The 24,275-nt window shown below is 39.7% G+C and overlaps 1 protein-coding gene across 3 annotated transcripts; it reads right to left on the reverse strand.

Annotated features, from left to right (window-relative positions):
• Nucleotides 1-2,560: 2,560 nt before the first annotated feature.
• On the reverse strand, nucleotides 2,561-23,524 carry LOC127422225 (ubiquitin carboxyl-terminal hydrolase 16-like). Of its 3 annotated transcripts, none has more exons than XM_051665573.1 (17): nucleotides 23,349-23,524; nucleotides 22,415-22,497; nucleotides 22,149-22,327; nucleotides 21,958-22,061; nucleotides 21,720-21,835; nucleotides 18,670-18,875; nucleotides 18,460-18,558; nucleotides 18,240-18,370; nucleotides 15,462-15,549; nucleotides 15,130-15,211; nucleotides 14,756-14,901; nucleotides 13,213-13,386; nucleotides 12,128-12,806; nucleotides 6,018-6,112; nucleotides 4,938-5,024; nucleotides 4,657-4,804; nucleotides 2,561-4,376 (listed from the first exon to the last, which is right to left on the reverse strand). In XM_051665573.1, exons 2-17 carry the CDS (start codon nucleotides 22,473-22,475, stop codon nucleotides 4,252-4,254), a joined length of 2,520 nt encoding a protein of 839 aa, XP_051521533.1. In that variant the 5' UTR covers nucleotides 22,476-22,497; nucleotides 23,349-23,524; the 3' UTR covers nucleotides 2,561-4,251. The 3 variants fall into 3 exon arrangements, with proteins under 3 accessions (XP_051521533.1, XP_051521534.1, XP_051521532.1); XM_051665574.1 differs by lacking the exon at nucleotides 23,349-23,524 and adding an exon at nucleotides 22,792-23,223 and having other exon boundaries at nucleotides 2,561-4,373; XM_051665572.1 differs by lacking the exon at nucleotides 23,349-23,524 and adding an exon at nucleotides 22,792-23,221.
• Nucleotides 23,525-24,275: the final 751 nt, after the last annotated feature.

A 24,275-nucleotide genomic window follows, 5' to 3' on the forward strand; every position in this document is an offset into this window, starting at 1 on the left:
CCCAACTCTGACGATTGGTTTTTCCAGCAGGACAATGCTCCATGCCACACAGCCAGGTCAATCAAGGTGTGGATGGAGGACCACCAGATCAAGACCCTGTCATGGCCGTCCAATCTCCAGACCATTGAAAACCTCTGGAATGTGATCAAGAGGAAGATGGATGGTCACAAGCCATCAAACAAAGCCGAGCTGCTTGAATTTTTGTGCCAGGAGTGGCATAATGTCACCCAACAGCAATGTGAAAGACTGGTAGAGAGCATGACAAGACACACGAAAGCTGTGATTGAAAATCAGGGTTATTCCACCAAATATTCAAGTTAAACCTAAGTTAAAACATTAGTATTGTGTTGTTTAAAAATGAATATGAACTTGTTTTCTTTGCATTATTTGAGGTCTGAAAACACGGCATCTTTTTATTATTTTGACCAGTTGTCATTTTCTGCAAATAAATGCTCTAAATGACAATATCTTTATTTGGAATTTGGGAGAAATATTGTCAGTACTTTACAGAATAAAACAAAAATGTTCATTTTACTCAAACACATACCTATAAATAGTAAATCCAGAGAAACTGATAATTTTGCAGTTGTCTCTTAATCTTTTCCAGAGCTTTATATATATATATATATATATATATATATATATATATACATACACATACACACACTGGTGTCCAAAAGTTTGGAGTAATGTACAGATTTTGCTGTTTCGGAAGGAAATTGGTACTTTAATTCACCAAAGTGGCATTCATCTGATCACAAAGTATAGTCAAGACATTACTGATGTAAAAAAAACAGCACCAACACTATTTGAAAAAAATCATTTTTGATAAAATCTAGACAGGCCTCATTTCCAGCAGCCATCACTCCAATGCATTATGCTTGAGTAATCATGCTAAATTGATAATTTGGTACTAGAAAATCACTTGCCATTATATCAAACACTGCTGAAAGCTCTTTGGTTCGTTAAATGAAGCGTAACATTGTCTTTGTGTCCGTTTTTGAGTTGCCACAGTATGCAATAGACTGGCATGTCTTAAGGTCAATATTAGGTCAAAAATGGCAAAAAAGAAACAGCTTTCTTTAGAAACTCGTCAGTCAATCATTGTTTTGAGGAATGAAGGCTATACAATGCTTGAAATTGCCAAAAAACTGAAGATTTCATACAAAGGTGTACACTACAGTCTTCAAAGACAAAGGACAACTGGCTCTAACAAGGACAGAAAGAGATGTGGAAGACCAGATGTACAACTAAAGAAGAGGATAAGTACATCGGGGAGTCTAGTTTGAGAAATAGATGCCTCTCATGTCATCCGCTGACAGCTTCATTTAATTCTATCCGCTCAACACCAGTTTCATGTACAACAGTAAAGAGAAGACTCAGGGGTGCAGTCCTTATGGGAAGAGCTGCAAAGAAAAAGCCACTTTTGAAACAGAAAAACAAAAAGAAAAGGTTAGAGTGGGCAAAGAAACACTGACATTAGACAACAGATAATTGGAAAAGAGTGTTCTGGATCTTAACCCCATAGAGCTTTTGTGGGATCAGCTAGACCAGGGGTCGGGGAGCCACAAGTGGCTCTTTGTTAAAAATCAAGTGGCTCGCCATTCACCAACACTTGATCGTAAAAAACTGTCTAGAGAGAATTTTCCAACAGAAAGTGTGGGTGCGATTGCAAAGCTTGAAGTCAATGACACTGTTTTGATTTCCTTTCTCCCGAATTTGTGTGGATTTTTCGTGCGGAGTATTTTGCTAATGTACCAGCCACTGTGGAGGGCAACCTGTAAGACTTCTTGGAGTGACATATAACAAGAAATTAGACACAAAGATGCGTGTTTGACGAAACGTGATTATATTTTGAAGAACAGAGGAAAGAAAAGCCGCCAATGTGCGTCTGATTTGATATGTTTGTGCAGTAAGCGCAATGAAAGCGCTTCTCCAAGACACGCACATTCATAGAGTTCTGGGCCTCGTATCTCAATAACTATTGATCTTAGCTGTTAAGAGCATTTGAACGATTTTACAAATGTTTGTTATTTTTTATGTGCGTCCAGGGTGTGAAATAGCACCTGCCACACTACAAATGCTATGAGGCTCAATCCTGTTTGGGAGCTCCTCATTCAAATGTATTTCATGCACTCGTAAGTTTGCTCATCTACCTGCAACAGATGGGTGACCTGATGTTAGTCAAAAAGACTTAAAGAAAAACACTTTATTATATTTTTAAGAACAGACAAAAGAAAAGCCATCAATGCTCGTGTCTGATTTGCTGTTTGTTCAGAGGCGTGCAATGGGACCCTGTCTCGTGGAACAAGTGCATGTAAAGAGTTATCACTCCCTTTTCTCTATTTCTTTCGACTGAAAACTGTTTGCAAGAATAATGCAGTCTATGAGAATGCTGCAAATGATCTCCGATCATCTCGTGAGGTGCTGTGAGTTTAGTTTGCTTTATTTCCATGGAGCAGTTCACTCTGCAGGTTCAGTAATATATACAGGTATCTTTGTATTAAAGAAACAAAGACGAAAGTGATTAAATTATAAAGTAATACAAGACACGTTCAGCTTGAACCTAAAATTGAGCTCTATTTTATTTTCTTTAGGCAGCATTAACTGTATTAACAAGCGCAATACAAACACATTCGATAAGAACACACATTTGGCAGCATTTTTCTTTTGGGAACATAAGGGAATTTATTAGTCGTATTTATTATGATTATTATAATTATCTATACATTTATAATTATCTTTAGTTCTTAATTTGTAGGCTGTAAGTAATTGTTCACCTGTTGTGATACTTGCCTGATAGCAAATGGGGCCGGAGACAGTAAATGTTTGAATTTGGGGAGGTGGTTATATAGAACTTTATTTTAATTGCTTTTCTCGTTTCATTTAAAGTGCAATTTGAATTTAGAAATGTCTTTTAAGTTTTTCGTGTTTCAATAAATTAATACATTTTTTAAAGCAAAATAAATAAAGCAAAAATATTCACCAACTTTGGGAGGGTTGACGATATAATCGGATATCGCAATATTTGAAATGCGATTATCATTAAAATATTTTTTACATATCGCCCAGCCCAAAATGGAAGTTAAATTTTTCATGAGCAATTCTAAAATGAAGTAATTTTATGATATTGCAACATGTTACCTATACATTTTAAATAACATGTTTGTTTTTGAGTAGTCTATGGACAAAATAAATATTTTATTTTATTGAAAACGTTGTTTTTGAAAATATTGAATTATTCATTTGTGGCATGGCATCAACCAAAAGTTCAAAAATTGGCTCCTTAGTGAAAAAAGGTTCCCGACCCCTGAGCTAGACTGTAAGTTGCATGAGAAGTGCCCGACAAGACAGTCACATCTATGACAAGTGCTACAGGAAGTGTGGGGTGAAATGTCACCTGAGTATCTGGACAAACTGACAGCTAGAATGCCAAAGATCTACAAAGCTGTCATTGCTGCACGTGGAGGATTATTTGATGAGAACTCTTTGAAGTATTTTAAGAAGTTCTGAACATTTTTTTAATTGTAGTTGTAATTTTACATGTTATTAATGTCCTGACTATACATTGTGATCAACTGAATGCCACTTTGTTGAATAAAAGTACCAATTTCTTTCCATATGAGCAAAATCTGTACATTATTCCAAACTTTTGGCCGCCAGTGTACATATATATATGCATACATTTTCATTATTATTATTTTAGGGTAAAATATGACTTGAAGACATTTCTTCATGAGATTCACCCAAAATGACTGTCAGTCTTGGTAACACAGTTCTTGTGAAGTCTGGAAATATTCTGATATTCTCTGTATGAGGAACGCTGTATGAAAACCAAAAACAAACCAAACCCTTGTCAAACAATTCAATCATTTCTAGAGGTATGGAAACAGTTTCATTAATTTAAAATCACCACTTGGCATATGAATTAAAAAATAAAATACATTAAGTTGTTTCATAGGAATAGCAGCTGATAATTCAATGATAAAAGAAGATGCTCACACAAAAAATTTCAATTCCAGTTTACAATTCATTAGCAGTGTGTTTAAGGGATACTTCACCCAAAAAAACAAAAATTCTGTCTTCATTTACTCAAAAAGTCATATGGTTTTTGAACAACATTAGGGGTGAGTAAACAATGACCGAATTTTCATTTGTGGTTGAACTATCCCTCAAACAAGATTTCTCAGCAGCAGAGTTGGATTTCAGCACCAGCAGCCCTTTGTTTTGAAGATGATTTCTTAACATGTGTTATGAGATCCTTTCGTAGAACAGGAGGTAGGCTTGAGAACTCTGCACTTTGGCTTCTGTAACTGGGTGGACGCTGCTGTCGCTAATGTGAAACCAGGATCCTTTACTGACCTCATCATTACCTGCTATGAGAAGATGAGTGTTAATGAATATTAATCAAAACGTCACAAACACAGGCTCACTTTCTTCTAACACAAAGGGAGATGTTTTGAAGACTATTCACACTGCTCTTTTCCATGTAATAAAAGCACATTGTTATTAGGCGCTGTCAAGCTACATCGCAAGCCCGACTCAAACCCCTGCCGCCCACTCGAGCACCAAGGCTGAATTTGTCATAGCACATGTGCCAACCCCTAGGTCACAGCTCCAATAAGTCATAGCATTTTAGACAGCACTGATACTCACAAACAGCTGTGGATCTGTTTTCTACAGAGTTCCGTGTGGAAGGTCGTGATTTAACATATGCCGTATAGTGTCCAGAACGCATTGTGCCGCTGTGTTCCACTATACCATAAAGGCTATACAGAACTCGCGTCTCATCTTCTTTCACTCCCTAAAAACACAGTGACACAAATGGGTTACTGTAATTACTCAAAGTACCATTTCAATATCTCTTTAATGGATGGATGGTGTGAAAAAGATGAATGATTAGGTCGATATTGTCAATGGAAAGATGATTTGCTCACCTTGCAGTTTAAAGAGCAGAATGGTGCAAGATCCAGGATTTGAGGGAACTGAACGTGTCGGTTCACCTTACAAATACTGTATGCAACCTAGAAAATAACATACAAATAAATGCTAAAAAATTAGGGCCGTCAATCGATTAAAATGTTATCAAATTTATTACATGACATGCAGATTAATCAAAATTACAATTAATCGCATATCAATATATACTGAGAAAGGCCCCCCGAAATCATTAAAATTACTATAAATATTATATATAATAAATATTATAATTAAGATTACTCAAAAACATTATATCAAATACATAAACTGTGGCAGCAGACAAGTAAAGCATTTAGATGATGCAAAAAGTGGCTTCAAAGTCAAAATATTGTTCGTTTTATTTCCATATCAATGAATATAACATTATTGTCGTACTTTCCTCTGTGCCATTTTCAATTGTTGGTCTATGCATACTCATTCATCAGACGGATGCTTTTGGCTGTGTCATGTCGGAGTAGTTTTCAACGTCTCTAGTCACACAGGCTATGTTTTTAGCATGCTATGTCAAGTTAAACGTGGTTTAAAACTTGCATCTCGTGAACCCTGTATTCTGTCTTGCTCAGTCCAGCTGCTCGTTGGTTTGTCGAGGCACATTGCCTTTACAGTTGGAGCGCTGACTGCCCTCTACTGCCCCAAATTCGACATCAAGATGGTACATCCAGCTTGAATAGGTCCGATGGCAGGAACATAAGTTACTTTTTATTGAATTAAATCGCACTAAATTAACGCATTAAATCAAAAGTCCTAGTCAAAATACTGACATATGTCTTTAAGAGGACTTTTTTTTTTTAAACCATATTCTGTGCAAATTTGAAAAACCTGTCAAATGTATTAAACAGACCTGAGAATACTCAACTCTTATTGGTAGCTGAAAGCATACATTCAATTAACCCAAAATATTTAATACACAAATATGCATGAAGTAGGGGATTCATCTTTTTGAATGATTCTACAGAAATCTACTGAACTTTCTGCGGGTGCAGATTTTGTGTGGGGCTGGTGATGAGGTTTGGGAGAGGAAGGTCCAGGTGTTTTACCTGTTGGAATCTGTTCAGGTGAAGTGTAAGCACTGGTGGAGGAGAGGAGATCAGCATCTGCTTCAGTGCGTCTCTGTAAACTGCTTTCTTACAACCTGAATCCATGACAAATAAATTGCTTTCAGTTTCATTTTACAGTGCATCCAGAAAGTATTCACAGCGCTTCACTTTTTCCACATTTTGTTATGTTACAGCCTTATTCCAAAATGGATTAAATTCATTATTTTCCTCAAAATTCTACAAACAATACCCCATAATGACAAAGTGAAAGAAGTTTGTTTGAAACCTTTGCAAATTTATTAAAAATAAAAAATGGGAAAAAATAAAAATCACATGTACATAAGTATTCACAGCCTTTGCTCAATACTTTGTTGAAGCACCTTTGGCACCAATTACAGCCTCAAGTCTTTTTGAGTATGATGCTACAAGCTTGGCACACCTATTTTTGGGCAGTTTCTCCCATTCTTCTTTGCAGGACCTCTCAAGCTCCATCAGGTTGGATGGGGAGCATCGGTGCACAGCCATTTTCAGATCTCTCCAGAGATGTTCAATCGGGTTCAAGTCTGGGCTCTGGCTGGATCACTCAAGGACATTAACAGAGTTGTCCCGTAGCCACTTCTTTGTTATCTTGGCTGTGTGCTTGGGGTCGGTGTCCTGATGGAAGATGAACCTTCGCCCCAGTCGGAGGTCCAGAGCGCTCTGGAGCAGGTTTTCATCAAGGATGTCTCTGTACACAGACAGACAAGACAAACACTTTTGGACATTGGTTCAGCGATCTCACACCGAAAACCGGACTTCACATTCCTCAATGCTGACCCGCTGTTTACAAACACGCAAGCGGAGCCCTTTGTCTGGGCAGCACGGCCGCGGAAACGCAGGAGGAAAAGGGGAAACAGAGCCGGCGTTCTCATCAGAGTAAGACGCCGCGCAAATCGACCCCCGCTACCCACTATTCTACTGGCAAATGTTCAGTCTCTGGATAACAAGCTCTGCAAGCTGAAAGCGCGGATCTCTTTCCAACGAGAGACGAGGGACTGCTGCATTATCTGCCTAACAGAAACTTGGATGTCTGCGGAGATTCCAGACTCAGCCATTGAACCCGCGGTGTTCTCCGTGCACCAAGCGGACAGAACAAAAGACCTCTCAGGTAAAACTAGAGGAGGTGGTGTATGTTTTATGATCAACAAATCCTGGTATGATCAGAGGAACGTACATTCTATCAAGTCTTTCTGTTCTCCTGATCTAGAATTTCTTATGCTTCTGTGTCGACCATTCTGGCTACCGAGGGAATTCACAGCGGTCATTATCACTGCTGTGTACATCCCCCCACAAGCCGACACAGACCGGGCACTCAAGGAACTGTATGGGAGTATAAGTGAGAAGGAAACCGCGCACCCTGAGGCCGCGTTCATTGTGACCGGGGACTTTAATAAAGCCAGTTTAAAATCAGTCGCACCAAAATATCACCAGCACATTAGTTTCAACACACGAGGGGACCGGGTTTTGGACCATTGCTACTCTCCGTTCCGGGATGGCTACAAATCCCTCCCCCGCCCACCATTTGGCAAATCGGACCACTCTTCCATTCTGCTTCTGCCCGCTTACAGGCAGAAATTGAAACAGGAAGCACCCACCCTCAGAACGATCCAGTGCTGGTCGGACCAATCAGACTCTATGCTACAGGATTGTTTTGATCACATGGACCGGGAGATGTTCCGGTCCGCCTCTGATGACGACATCGAGCTTTACGCTGATAGCGTAATGCGTTTCATCAGAACGTGCGTAGAGGAAGTGATTCCGACTAGGACAATACGGATCTATCCGAATCGGAAGCCATGGATCAATAGCGATGTTCGCGCGGCACTTAATGAGCGGACCTCCGCTTTTAATTCCGGGAATGCGGAGGAGCATAAACAAGCCAGTTATGCCCTCCGAAAAACTATCAGAACCGCAAAACGCCAGTACAGGAGCAAGATTGAAGGACAGTTTAACACCACCAACTCTAGAAGCATGTGGCAGGAAATTAACATCATCACGGACTTTAAAGGGAATAAAAACTCCGCCATGAACACCGCTGCCTCTCTACCGGTTGAGCTACATACTTTTTATGCTCGTTTCGAGGGAAATAACACCGCCCTCGTGGAGAGAGCTCTCGCGGCCGAAGCTACAGAGGTTAGTTCACTCTCCGTCTCTGTAGCGGATGTAACCCGATCCTTCCGACGGGTGAATATCCGCAAAGCCGCGGGCCCAGACGGCATTCCGGGCCGCGTCATCAGAGCGTGCGCGAACCAGCTGGCTGGTGTTTTTACGGACATTTTCAACCTTTCCCTCTCTTTGTCTGTAGTCCCCACATGCTTTAAAACATCCACCATTGTGCCTGTACCAAAACAATCAAAAATAACTTGTTTAAATGACTGGCGTCCTGTTGCTCTGACCCCCATCATCAGCAAATGTTTTGAGAGACTAATCAGAGATTATATCTGCTCTGTGCTGCCTCTCTCTCTTGACCCGCTGCAGTTTGCTTACCGCAACAACCGCTCCACTGATGATGCCATTGCATCTACAATACACACTGCTCTCTCCCACCTGGAAAAAAAGAACACTTATGTGAGAATGCTGTTTGTAGACTACAGCTCAGCATTCAACACCATAGTGCCCTCCAAGCTAGATGAGAAACTCTGGGCTCTGGGCTTAAACAGCTCGCTGTGCAGCTGGATCCTGGACTTCCTGTCAAGCAGACGCCAGGTGGTTAGAATAGGCAGCAACATCTCCTCATCACTAACCCTCAACACTGGAGCCCCACAGGGCTGTGTTCTCAGCCCACTACTGTATTCCTTGTACACACATGACTGTGTGGCAACACATAGCTCCAATGCCATCATTAAGTTTGCTGATGACACGACGGTGGTAGGTCTGATCACTGACAATGATGAAACAGCCTACAGAGAGGAGGTGCACACTCTGACACACTGGTGTCAGGAGCACAACCTCTCCCTCAATGTCATAAGACAAAGGAGCTTGTGGTGGACTTCAGGAGAAGAGAAAGAGAACACAGTCCCATCACCATCAATGGAGCACCAGTGGAGAGAGTCAGCAGCTTCAAGTTCCTGGGTGTCCACATCACTGAGGAACTCACATGGTCCGTCCACACTGAAGTCGTTGTGAAGAAGGCTCATCAGCGCCTCTTCTTCCTGAGATGGCTGAGGAAGTTTGGAATGAACCACCACATCCTCACACGGTTCTACACCTGCACTGTGGAGAGCATCCTGACTGGCTGTATCTCCGCCTGGTACGGCAATAGCACCGCCCACAACCACAAAGCATTGCAAAGGGTGGTGCGAACTGCCAGACACATCATCGGAGGGAGCTTCCCTCCCTCCAGGAAATATATACAAGGCGGTGTGAAAAAAGCTCGGAGGATCATCAGCGACTCCAGCCACCCGAGCCATGGGCTGTTCTCACTGCTACCATCAGGTAGGCGGTATCGCAGCATCAGGACCCGCACCAGCCGACTCCATGATAGCTTCTTCCCCCAAGCAATCAGACTTCTGAACTCTTGATCTCCTACGATCAAAATACATCAGCACTGCACTTTATTACCCTTACTCTTATATCTCACACCGGACTGTCATAAATGATATTATTATTATTATTATTATATTATGTTCTCTCTTAACAGCTGACTATCAACCGACAGCCTGAATGTCAATACAGTACAATACTGTACATTCTATATATATATATACATATATATATATACACTTTTTTTATATATATTTTTTTTTTGAATAATGTGTATCTATATAGTAAAAAAAAAAAAAAAAAAAACAGCGTATTGCATACTGTACAGTGCATGTTATTATTTGTATATTGTTGAGTGTAATTATGTGTATAACAGTTGTTTAAATTGTGTTGTGTTAATTTGATGTTATTGTAAATTGGTATATGTCTCATCACTGTCACGACTGCTACGTTGATTGGAACTGCACCCAAGAATTTCACACATCATTGCACTTGTGTATATGGCTGTGTGACAATAAAGTGATTTGATTTGATACATTGCTGCATTCATATTTCTCTCGATCCTGACTAGTCTCCCAGTTCCTGCCGCTGAAAAACATCCCCACAGCATGATGCTGCCACCACCATGCTTCACTGTAGGGATGGTATTGGCCAGGTGATGAGCGGTGCCAGGTTTCCTCCAGACATGACGCATGCCATTCAGGCCAAAAGTTCAATCTTTGTTTCTCATGGTCTGAGAGTCCTTCAGGTGCCTTTTGGCAAACTCCAGGTGGGCTGTCATGTGCCTTTTACTGAGGAGTGGCTTCTGTCTGGCCACTCTACCATACAGGCCTGATTGGTGGAGTGCTGCAGAGATGGTTGTTCTTCTGGAAGGTTCTCCTCTCTCCACAGAGAAATGCTGGAGCTCTGTCAGAGTGACCGTCGGGTTCTTGGTCACCTCCCTGACTAAGGCCCTTCTCCCCTGATCGCTCAGTTTGGCCGGGCGGCCAGCTCTAGGAAGAGTCCTGGTGGTTCCAAACTTCTTCCATTTACAGATGATGGAGGCTACTGTGCTCATTGGGACCTTCAATGCTGCAGAAATTTGTCTGTACCCTTCCCCAGATCTGTGCCTTGATACGATCCTGTCTCGGAGGTGTACAGACAATTCCTTGGACTTCATGGCTTGGTTTGTGCTCTGACATGCACTGTTAACTGTGGGACCTTATATAGACAGTTGTGTGCCTTTCCAAATCATGTCCAATCAACTGAATTTACCACAGCTGGACTCCAATCAAGTTGTAGAAACATCTCAAGGATGATCAGTGGAAACAGGATGCACCTGAACTCCATTTTGAGAGTCATGGCAAAGGCTGTGAATACTTATGTACGTGATTTTTTTCGTTTTTTAATTTTTAATAAATTTGCAAAGATTTCAAACAAACTTCTTTCACATTGTCATTATGGGGTATTGTTTGTAGAATTTTGAGGAAAATAATGAATTTAATCAATTTTGGAATAAGGCTGTAACAACAAAATGTGGAAAAAGTGAAGCGCTGTGAATACTTTCCGGATGCACTGTAGCTGCCAGAGAATCACTGCTTTCACAACAAGAGTTTAATCAAGACATGCAAAACCCCAAGTTTCCCGTTTAATAACAAAAATGGCCCTGTTTACACCTGGTATTAAGTGGTGGTCAACCGATATGACTTTGCCAATACCGATATCTAGACAAAAGAGTGGCCGATATAATTCTAATATGTATAATGTACGTTTATCAACACTTATTTCACACAATATTCAACAAAATACATTTGAAAGCAGAAAATAGACATTATCCGTTGACAAGACATTCGGTACATTTTGGAAGTTACATAGGCGGAATTCCAACTTCAGTTATTCGGCCAAGCAGGTAACAGTTATCTGCCGATTAATTGGCCTGGCCGATATATCTATCCATAACTAGTATTAGCATTCGTCTTGAGTGATCCAAAAATGTGAACAATACTATATACAGATGTAAACTGCGTGCTAGGAGTCTTAGAAACGCATTGTGATACGATCATCATCTGGCTTAGTGATGGGCCGATATATCGGTTGGCCAGGCCGATTAATCAGACAATATTTGACAATTTTGCGATTATCAGCATCAGCCAATAAGTGTTTGCATGGCCGATTAACAGAAGCATTAGCTTTCCCTTGTGTTAGTTCTAAAGTCTACCAATATATGTCAATAAAGTCAACACTTTCTGTTTTCAAGTTTTTTCTTTGCAAGGTTACGCAAATTTGAGTAAATATCGCATGAAATAAGCGTTTGTTTCACTTTAGAAATTTTGTGTACATCTGATTTGCTTTTGTTTAATTGCATTATGTTTATGCATTTATATCGGCCATCCTGCTCTCTAGATATCGGTACTGGCCATTGAAAAACATGGTTTGAGAGGTCCTCTCACACAAAGTTATCGTATGGCTTCAGAAGACTTTGAATATAGTGTATAAGATGTATGGACTACTTTGATATATTTTGTCACAGGAGTTGCATTTGAGACATGTGGTATAAACGGCTAACTGTATTATCCAAATATAAAAAGCATAAAAGGTGATCGTAGTACCGTTTGAGGCTTTAGGTCCAGTCTGTCGTTTGGTACAGGTTACACACATCAGTCTGTTGTTCTCGGCGAGATGTTCCACCTCAGTGAACTGGTACAGACAGGACTCCACCGAACACTCCTGCTTCTCTGGCGACGCTCTGGTGGCCAGCGTGTGAAACGCAAGCTCAGGATCCTGATTGACCACTGTGTATTCCTTAGCATTATCCAAGGTATCATCCCCATTCTCCGTCTCACTTTGAGGTCCTTCTGAAGTTGCGTTTAGTGACAAGGTATTCAGTTCTTCTACTATCCAATCACCTGCAGCACCACCCTCTTCTTCAACTTCATTCACTTCCTCCCCCTTTTCTCCTTCCACAGACATATCTTCAGAGTTCTGGTCTTCCGATAACGCAGTAAAGCAGTTGTTGACTGAAGTAGCAGGTTCTTCTTCAGGTTCCTCATCATTTTCATCTTTTTGTGAGAGCGTGGGCGGTTTCTCGTGTTCCTGTTCTGAGGTGTTCAAAGTGGGTGATTGGCTCAAATGCTCTTGGGTTTTTTCGTCCATTTCTGCATCACCGCTCCCATTCGATGATACACTTTGAATGGGTGCGTCTGCTGAATCTGGGTGACTGGCTGCGTTCTGATTTGTCAGAGCATCCAGAATGACTTTGCTGCCCAGCTTCTGTTGCCGCCTCTGATTCTATAGAAACGGAGGTCAACAATGCAGCATGTCTGTACTGTACTATTGTGACTAAGACACTATTAGAACATGTGATATGACAATGACAAAATATAATTAAAACAGTAGGCATAATTATTCAAACTTCATTTAAAATCTTTCCAGGTTAAAAACAACTTAAGCTTAAGTATCTCATAAATACCATACAAAATAACTTTGTTTGTAAAACCATAGGAAAAACATGTGTACAGTAATGCACTTCCAATGGACGTCTTTGGGGCCTGAGGGTTTAAAAACAAAAATGTGCAGCTTATTTGTTTGATGTTTAAGTCTAAATCATCCTTTTGCAGTGGAACTACTTTTCTAGGCAGGTGAACTTCTGGTTTTGTTACTTTTTATTTAACCCATAATACTCCAGTGTTTTTACCTTGGCTTGTTTCTTGGCCTGTTTTTTTGACTTCTTCTGCTGGTACTTGCTTCCTGTTCCAGTAGGCATGTCTTTATTCCCATTAGCCAGAGAAGTCGTGGTGTCCTGATCACCATCCTCTCTTACATTGCTGCGATGCTGGATGACTTTCTTCTGATTCTTCTTCCTGTAGGCCTGAAGGAGACCGTCAAATCTGTTTACCACCCCAGAACATGCTGGTACTTTACAGCACAAAGATTTTGGCAAACTAAGAAAATTTTATTAGCATACTCATTCTTTTAGGAGTGGTAAAGCTCAACATGAGCTTTTTGCTTTTGGTTTAATCACAGCCCAAAAATTAATACTGTGTTTTTGGAAGAAAAATGACATTCCCACTGTAAAATTATGGTTTAAAGAATTTACTTCTACCCTACATCTTGAACAAATTATTTTCTGCTTTAAGAGCAAGACTATACAATTTGAAAAGATTTGGCAGCTATTAGTCAGTTACCTAAAAAAAGTACATCTATTATGTAATGATAATTATTCTTCCATTATTTTATTAGCATTTTAATTATTGAACTGGAGTAAAAAAAAAAAAATCCCCAATGTAAGTCTACTGATTTTTATTATTATTAAATGATTATTATTATTACATGATTATTTTATTATGTTGGTGTTTAAAAAAAAAATAAAAAATAATAAAAAAAACCTTTTCTGTTGGATTTCTACAGAGCAGGTGTTTTCTTTTTTTTTTTTTTTTTTAAATCACCTTATTTTATTTTATATTGAACACTAACAAGTTTGTTTTTCTGTTTTTTGTTGATGGAAAGGAGTTTTTGAACATGTAACTTCAATGTCATAAATTAAGAAATGCTGCTTCTCCAGTAAAAACAAATCTTAATAATAAAAAAAAAAAAAACATTTTGGTAGCATGAAAACCAAAGTGTTTGAAGGATAAAGTAGCTATGTGAAGCAACATATTAAATACACATAAGAGGGGGCCTGGGTAGCTCAGGGAGTATTGATGCTGACTATCACCCCTGGAGCCATGAGTTCGAATCCAGGGCATGCTGAGTGACTCCAGCCAAGTCTCCTAAGCAACCAAAATTGGCTAGGGAGGGTAGAGTCACATGGGGTAACCTCCTCGTGGTCGCTATAACGTGTGGTTCGTGGGGCGCGTGGTGAGTTGTGCGTGGATGCCGCAGAGAATAGCGTGAAGCCTCCACACGTGCTAGGTCTCCGCGGTAAGGCGCTCAACAAGCCACGTGCTGAGATGCGCGGATTGATGGTCTCAGATGCGGAGGCAACTGAGATTCGTCCTCCGCCACCCGGATTGAGGCGAGTCACTACGCCACCATGAGGAATTATAGAGTCCATTGAGAATTAGGCATTCCAAATTGAGGAGAAGAAAAATTTAAAATACACGTAAGCACCCCTCAATATCTGCTTTTGAGCACTGTAATTTTTAAGAAAACTTTCTTTGTCATAGTATGGTCTGCAGGTGTGAAATACAGTTGATTTAATGTTAATTAAAACATGTTCAAGACATAAACAGGTTTACCTCATCAGCTACAGGAAGTGAAAGATCCAAAAATATCTCAGTCACCAAAGACACAGTTCTGCACTCTTTACACATCAAGGTGCTGGTCATCTCTCCACCAAACACCTGGTCCACAAAGTTCTTGGGCGCACCATTTTTCTCATACTCTGGTGAAACCGTGGTGGAAACAAGAAGGTTAAAATCATTTAATATTTAATATGGTGCAATACAGAGCCTCATGTTATGATTAATTGTTTTAGAAGTTTAACAAAACATTTCAGCTGTATGAAGGCAGCAGATGTCTAGATTTCTGGATTTTTTCTGAAATAGTCCTTAAACATAATGTTATAAATATATCATTTATGACAACTCATTATCATATAACTAAAATGTACCTTTTATGACCTTCTTCGCCTGCTCAGCTTCCAAGCTTTTGCCAGCATTTTTAAAAGCCTCCAAAATTCCTGAATTTACTCTCTGAAAAATACATTAAATGAATATTTATTTACAATTAAATAGATATCTCAGACAAGTTTATAAGTAAAAATATGCCATAAGAGATTCCTAATAGGCTTCCCTCACAGAGTTAAATGTGAGGAAAAAACAAGACAGACAGACAGCTGTGAAAATCCATGATACACATTTAATCTTGTCTGTTAAAATGCATGCAAATTAATTTGGATGTTTTTAATTTAAAACATGTTCATTTACTATTAGAGGTGCCTACTTTCACTTCCTCTGCTCTCATGCCATCTAGAAGGTATCGCAGCAACTCTTGACTGTCCTGCTGCTGAAAGCCTTTAAACCGTGCCGCTCTGTGTACAACATGGAAGTCACACACATCAGATAGCACATTTTAAATGATTATTTTGGACTATTTGCAATATTTTGGTTGTGACAGCAGACGTAACAGAAAACAACGGGGAGAATGGGATTGGGACTAGATGCAGGCTAGTTTCAAACCTGTTTGTGTCTGGAGAAATGTGTGCTAAACCACTAGACCACAGCTCCAACAAAAAGCAAAGGATTCTTTTTTTTTTTTTTTTGATTTTTCCCCTTTTTCACCCAATTTGGAATGCCCAATTCCCAGTGCGCTTTTAAGTCCTTGTGGTAGCGTAGTGATTCGCCTCGATCTGGATGGCGGAGGACGAATCCCAGTTGCCTCCGCATCTGAGACCATCAACCCATGCATCTTATAACGTGGCTTGTTGAGCGCGTTGCCATGGAGGCATAGTGCGTGTGGAGGCTTCCATGCTCAACTCACCATGCGCCCCATCGAGAACGAACCACATTATAGCGACCACGAGGAGATTATCCCATGTGACTCCACCCACCCTAGCAACCAGGCTAATTTGGTTGCTTAAGAGACCTGGCTGGAGTCACTCAGCACACCCTGGGATTTGAACTAGCGAACTCCAGGGGTGATAGCCACTGAGCTACCCAGGCAAACCCCAAAGCAAAGGATTCTTAAACAATTTAGCTGTCTAAGACCTTTTTTTTCCTTCACATATTTTTCATTATAAACCACAAACCAGTGCTAAATCAAAAAGGAACAAAAAACTTTTTCTAACATCCAGTTTTATCAGAATAAAAACTCCCAAATGCAACTAACCTTATATACAAAAAAACTTTTAAAAGTACGTTTACACTACTGGTAGTTATTTTCGCATTCAAAGTGCTGCTTTAGCTCTCTCTCTCTCTCTAGTGCACGAACGCACATGCAGAAAAAGAGAGAGAGTGAAGCCGCATAGTCATATATACCATAAAAAGATGGTTTAGGTGAGTTTCTTGTTTTGTATCTGTCAAAATGACATCAGCATTTTAAAGGCTCCATCAATCTTTTTAAAGTCGGTACATAACGGATGCCTTAAAAATGCAGCACTCATGCGCAAGACACTGAAAATACTGCGAGAAACATCGCAACGATCAAAGATGTCCGTCTACCGCAAATTATAAAACAGCATATCCTAAAGCAAAAAACAAACATCTTCAATAAGGAATGTGAGGAAGGTTATGTGTGCAACATAGACAATATTAGCGAACGACCGATAATCGGTTTGACCAATATTTTTAACCGATATTTACACTTTTCCACTAAATCAGTTCTTTAATATCGGGTTTACACAAACAAACTTTACATTTTAAATATTAAGTGATGGGCTTTGAACAAGTGTATATTGCTACTAAAACAAGTCTAATTAATTATTTGTAAACTGTGTGCAATATTAGTTTTGTAAAGAAAAAAATTTGCATACTCTAAATATTTAGTTGGACCGCCTTTAGATTTGATTACAGCATGCATTCGTCGTGGCATTGTTTCAACAACCTTATGCAACATCACATTTATTTCCATCCAGAGTTGCATAAATGTTTGGTCGAGATCTTGTATTGATGACGGGAGAGTCGAACCACTCCATTAAGTCTTCTCCAGCACATCCTAAAGACTTTCAACGAGGTTAAGGTCAGGAATCTGTGGCAGCCAATTCATGTTTTAAAATGATTCCTCATGCTCCCTGAACCACTCTTTCACAATTTGAGCACAATCAATCTTGGCATTGTAGTCCTGAAATATGCCCATGCCGTCAGGGAAGAAAAAAATCCATTGATGGGATAACCTGGTCATTCAGTACATTCAGAGTCACCTGACTTCATTTTATTGCCGCATAAAGCTGCTGAGCCTAGTCCTGACCAATTGAAGCAACCCTAGATCATAACTCTGCCTCCAGAGGCTTGTATAGTGGCCACTACGCATGACTTCAAGCGTTTTAGTGATCTCCAATTACGATCATTCAAGATTTTTTTCACCACTATTCTTCCATATTTTAATAATGCGTTGGACATTTCTTAACCCAATTCCAGTGATTTCACCAATCTCCTTAGTTATTTTCTTTGCTTGATGCAGGCCAATAATTTGCCCCTTCTGAAACACAGAAACATCTTTTCCACGACCACGGGATACATCTTCCGACATGGTTGTTTAAGAAATGAGAAGCTACACACTGCATCAGTTAGGGTTAATAGAATTGTTGCCAGCTGAAACATATGAAACAACCGTCCTGTTATTTTACACTTTACTCATTGATTAAAGTAATCATGGCTGACTGTGAATACTAAATTACTACAATGGCATCTGAAACTGAAAACTATTGATTTTACTGACATAGAGGCAACGAGAGTCCAAAATAAATAAAATCTCAGATGCAGTTAATTGTCAAATAAAAAAATAAGATTTGGTGCATAACGCAGGACTTTTAAATGTGAAATACACTGGGGACTCCTGTTTAGAAATGTATCTGCTCACAGCTCAAACAAACGAGGAAATTAAAGCATTTTCTCTTGCAATCATCTATACTGTATTACAATATAAACACTATGAAGTAAACATTGTTATATATGCTAATAAATATTGTATGAATAAATACAGTTTTCAGTGATAAAACACACAGACTTCATCTTATTATATGGGACATCTACCCTGACAATACAATTTTGTGCAGGTACTTACTTTTTACATACTTGTGTGAAGAGTTCTTTAGGGGTCACGACACCTTTCTTGGTCTCCTGGATTTCATTCAGCAATTGACACATAGCCAGCGTGAGTGACCCGGGCCTTTCCAGCTGGAGCTGTAGAGGCTCCTGAAAACATAAGGTGATAAGTCATTTTACCCCTTCAATTAAAGAATAGGAGACAGAGAGGAATGTACTGAGGGTCTTGGCATCAGTACCAGCTCAGAGGACAGTGCAGGTGTGATGGTGAGACAGCAGCTCTTTTCATCTGTAATCTGGTCCAACAAATGTCTGAAAAGCTGCGTCTGCGATAAATTCTGCCATCCAGACAGAGAGAGAAAAAGACCAAGAGAAAAACATCACACATCTTTGTAGACGTTTTTCAATATTTCCAGTGTTTTGGACTCTTGCATTTATGGTTTTGTTACCTGCACAACTGCATTGAAGAAACACGTGTTGCCGAGATTACTAAGACCCCTGACAGACACAGAACCAGAACTTTCTGTGGTGGCTGATTTCAACTTTTTGGGACTGCAGTGTTTCGAGTCGGTCTTCTGGCTCTCTTTGTTCCCTTTCTCTTCATCCAGCTTCTGCCCAGCAGGATTCTCCTCTACACTCTCTTCCACCTTACTCACTGTAGAGCAAGTATGCATTTTATTCCATTATACAAATGTACATTTTTTTTTATTTTATTTTTTTAACAGAAACTAGTGTCTTTAGTAGACTTTAACACATTATTTAAAACATTAGGTCAAAGTGACCAAATAAAGTGTCCAAATATTTGGATATAATCACTAAGGGTACTTTCACACTAGAGCTATTTGGCATCAAGAGTTTGGTTCGTTTAGTTGGTGTGTTTCCTGGACTCTGGTGCACAGGGGCGAACCGTTCACCCAAGTGTACTTGAAAAGGTGGTCTGGAGTATGGTTCACAGTTGGTATGAACCTTATTCACTCTACATCGCTGAAGTGAACAGCTATTGATATACGATTATAATTAGCAAAAGTTGTAGTGGTAAATCCAAAGGGGGAAAAAACATGAATAAAACAGAGAAGTGTGAAAACACTGTTTTCTCCCAATTTGGAATGCCCAATTCCCAATGTGCTTTTAAGTCCTCGTGGTCACGTAGTGATTTGCCTCAGTCTGGGTGGCGGAGGACGAATCCCAGTTGCCTCCACGTCTGAGATCATAAACCCACGCATCTTATCGTGTGGCTTGTTGAGCGCGTTGCCACGGAGACAGAGCGTCACGCCATCCACCGCGGCAACCACGCTCAACTCACCACGCGCCCCACCGAGAACGAACCACATTATAGCGATCACAAGGAGTTTACCCCATGTGACTCTACCCTCTATAGCACCCGGGCCAATTTGGTTGCTTAGGAGACCAGGCTGGAGTCACTCAGCACTCCCTGGGATTAGAACTAGCAAACTCCAGGGGTGGTAGCCAGCGTCTTTTACCACTGAGCTACCCAGGCCCGTGTGAAAACAGCCTTAAAACATTCAAAAGATATCAGGTCAACTCCCTCAAATAATTCAGTCAAATATCTGCCCAACCAGAATTTCACAGCACTTTATTTCTTGATTTCCTCAAAAATTGCATTGCCATTTGCTGCGTTTTTTTTGTGTTATTTTGCAGTGAAAAGTCACAAAATAAATCATAGTTTACTGTAATTCACGTCAATGATGGTATAAGTGCAATTATCTGTAAATCGTTTAGTGAATAATAACTGAATATGCAGTAAGCAAGGAAAAAATAACAAATACACACAAAATACCACATATTTAAGAGGTGAAACCCACTATATGGCTAATTCGAGTTCAATGGATGGCCCATATTTACTTTTTTAATTTTAAAATTTAGCAAATAAACTTTGGTATGGTTATAAAAGTAGACCTACATTAAAACTAAAGAACACTAAATACACAGATTTATTAATAATTAGACCTGTTGCGATTATTACATCCCCTGATAGGGATCATTTGATCTAACTGTGATTGAGATAACTGCAATTATTGAGCACTTTAAATTCTAATCACATTGTACTAATTTTATGAGAATATATGTCATGAACGCCATGTTTTTGTGTGTCATTCTCCATAGCAACTGTGTATTGTGAACACTCAAAATTATCTCTTACCATCATCAACCTGCACTGTGCACCACACTCAAAGCAGCTCCTGAAGAGCGCATGAAGATTAAATGTTAGATGTGATGTACACGTCTCGTCTATGGTACCGCAAAAGTTTAGATATGGATTTTGATAGTGAACGCAATAGGCTCACCCTTAAGTGTCTAGGCTCTACAATACAGGACAAATCGCATCCTGTATGGGATGTCATCATTTCAGCCAAAATACGGGACGTCCCGGCTAATATGGGACAGTTCACAACCCTATGTGGAGATGACAGAATGGTGGCTGTGCAGTTGGAGATGTCTCAACTGTGTTAAACTTTAAGCATTTGGGGCCTGGGTAGCTCAGCGAATATTGACGCTGACTACCACCCCTGGAGTCGCGAGTTAAAATCCAGGGTGTGCTGAGTGACTCCAGCCAGGTCTCCTAAGCAACCAAATTGGCCCGGTTGCTAGGGAGGGTAGAGTCACATGGGGTAACCTCCTCGTGGTCATGATTAAGTGGTTCGCGCTCTCAATGGGGTATGTGGTAATTTGTGCGTGGTTCGCGTAGCATCAGTAGCATGAGCCTCCACATGCTGTGAGTCTCCACGGTGTCATGCACAACGAGCCACATGATAAGATGCGCGGATTGACTGTCTCAGAAGCGGAGGCAACCGAGACTTGTCCTCCGCCACCCGGATTGAGGTGAGTAACCACGCCAACACGAGGACCTAGTAAGTAGTGGGAATTGAGCATTCCAAAATTGGGGAGAAAAGAGGATTAAAAAAAAATAAAATAAATAAAAAAAACTTTAAGCATTTGTTTTCTGCTGGCAAACATGGAGAAAAGTGATCCGATTTCCTTAATTATACAAAATTGCAAATAATGTGGAAAGTGGTTGAATTTGCATTAATTCTTGTAGGAAAATCCTGGTGGGACTGTTTACTGTAAATAACAATTTCAACTATTCACTTGTCATAGTGTTTCTACCACAAAACCTTATATCGTAGTGCATCTTTCACCAATATTTGGCCATTTTGAGAATATCAGTTATTAATATCATTATAGCAATTACCAGAAGTGTTAGCACCACCTTGACAGCTTGTTTCATTATTTCCATATTGTTGAGTGAATTTTTACATAACGCTGTATACATAAATACATGAAAACTATTTTGTTTCATTTCAGCTATTTTTGTATGTCTCATTTGCTATAAATAACATCAGCTTTCTCGAACATCAGTATTGGCTGATGTACAACTACTGATAGTATTGTCAGAGTGGACATGATTCTAAACTCTAAAACTGTGTGTAAAAATGAAAAGGCAGAAGTTATTTCAATGATAAAAAAAAATGCCACTTACACTTGTCTGAGGTTTTCTTGCTGGGATCTGCCAGCACATGTTTTCTTATGCTTTTCACCAGCTGTGCCAGCTGCCCTGTGCTGGAATACTGAACTTCTTCATCACAGATATAACACCTTTGTGTCACATAAGAGCAGAAGTTCAGAGATCACACTACCGAAAGAGAGGGGTGTGTGTGTGTGTGTGTGTGTGTGTGTGTGTGTGTGTGTGTGTGTGTGTGTGTGTGTGTGTCGCCTACCAGACACACCAGACGTCCAGACTGAGCACTAAACAGTGGGGGTCAGATCGAGGGGTCTCGTAGTGTTTGATCGCATGTTGATTCTCCGAAGATCTCCCACAACCCTGACAAAGATCATCACATGCTATTTATGCATGGCTGGCCAAACATATTTCAATGCTGTTCCAAACATAGTCAATCTGAGCACTTACTCTGTGGCCACATTTCAGGCACATCCACACAGCAGGACTTTCTTTATGAAGTTCATCTTCTAATATCTCATCTGGCTTCTCTGGCTCACAGTCTTGACACAAGCTCCAGTGTTCATTCAAACCAGCTTTCTTCAGTAAGCTTTGGTCTGTTCCTTTACAGATGTGAGTGCAGGAAATCCCTTAAAAAGCAACAGATGAAATCATGTGTTAGGTTTAACTCTTAAAACCTCCAAGCATTGAATTAGACAGGACAAGCTGTCACGTACCTGGTATGTCAGTGTTACTGTCTCTTCTGGGACTTCTATCTTTCCCCTTCTTTTTACCCATCTTGGTCTGTTATGACGAGCACCTGGTTGTGTTTTTAAAGTATGACGTGCATATTAAAGGCAAAGACAATCATAAAGATACCTCATTATACATCTATTATCAAAAGTAAACAATCGAGACAGACTGAATGTGGTAAAATCATGTCGTTAATAAGTTTGTAATTAACTGTCAACTGATTCAGCGTTCTGATTAATATATATATTATATATATATACACACATATAAGATAAAGGGATTGTCAGACGAGTATCCAATCATTAATGTTTTTTTTTTTTTTTCCATTCAAAATGAATAGTCAACTTGCAAAATCATTTACATTTCTGTATTCACTACATCCATCCAGCTAAAGATCCGTGAGTAAATAACCTGTAGCGAAAATATCAACGTGTAACAAAGCACGTTCACCTACTACATTGAGTATTTCCGGGTGATTTCAAAATAAAAGTCTGTGGCGTCACACAACTAAACACGTTTATTTGTGTGCAGCAGACTTTATCCTCTTACCTTTGGCCAAAATTAAATAGCTTGGAGCCGGCTAGTGGGATAACGGTTTACTCCCATTAGACCGAAATTATTTATTATTTGCTTTACTTGTAATAATATCCAAACACCAAAGTCTATAATCCTAAATTACTACTGGATCCACAAAAACATTGTAGGAACATTTCAAAATATTTTTTTTTTATTATTTCTATTTCTTTATGAAAGGCTGTCTAAAAACAGGTGTGAAGTACCCCGGTGCTACTGATACCTATCAGCTTGGCTAATGAATATTAATTACGTAACCAGAAGTTCGGCCACTGGTGCTCCAGCGTTGCTGAGGGTGGCGAGCAAATTTCCAAAACGTAGGATGGCAAGAGAAGAGTTATTTACGTTCATGAGGAAGGCAATAGCTGATTGGACGATCCAGTAACATTCATCAGGAAAGCGCTACCTGATTGGACGGAGAAACTATAACCAGAGAATATTTAGCAGAGATGGGCCACCTCCATTAACATTAATGGGAGAAATTGGAACGCTCAACCAAGCAGCTCTGAGCGCCCAACGGACAACGGATGTAGAAAGGAAGACCCGCCTTACAGTTAAAAGAGCCAATCACCTTTTAGATTCAGACATCACCTGTCAATCAACTCTATAACGCGCATGCGCATTAGCTATACAAGCCGGGAAAATTGGGTTTTTTAGTGTAATATGAGTTAAAAAATAAACACAAAAGTGCTCTTACTCGGTTATTAGGAAGACCCCCCTGAATCCGGACAAGTTTGTTTCCGTTTTAACTGGTGTGCACGTGCGTGTGAATAATTTTTTTTTTCTCCAGCAGATTCGTTCAATGTGATTTGCCAGGGAGCAAAGAAAAAACGTTTTGCACATTATAAAAAATGTTGGTTTCATTATTAAACCTAACTGTTTCATCGATGTCTGTTCTAATGAATTTGTCACAGTTTAAGAATGATTTTAAAGGTGCTGTAAGTGATTTTTTAAATGGAAAGTTATGAAAAAAAAAAATATTCTACTCCCTTAAAGATATTAATGAAATAAGTGTCCTGAGATATCTCTCCGGGTTATGTGAAAGTTGTAGACTCCGTAAACAGCACAAAAAAACAAAAACAAAATAAAATCATTTTGCGCATTCTCATAGTGTTGTAGTTGCAGCAAATTATTGAGGCATAATGCATTTTTATGCCATGTTGTTCATAACAGTTGTCAGTTGAGGGCACTATTTTGCTGCTGTTGTTTTTAACACCCGTTTCTGCTCTCAATAAAGCTAATTTTATTATCTTTGGAGTGCAGGTTTTTGGA

The sequence above is a fragment of the Myxocyprinus asiaticus genome, chromosome 31 (genome assembly GCF_019703515.2).
Source record: "Myxocyprinus asiaticus isolate MX2 ecotype Aquarium Trade chromosome 31, UBuf_Myxa_2, whole genome shotgun sequence".
NCBI lineage: Eukaryota > Metazoa > Chordata > Actinopteri > Cypriniformes > Catostomidae > Myxocyprinus > Myxocyprinus asiaticus.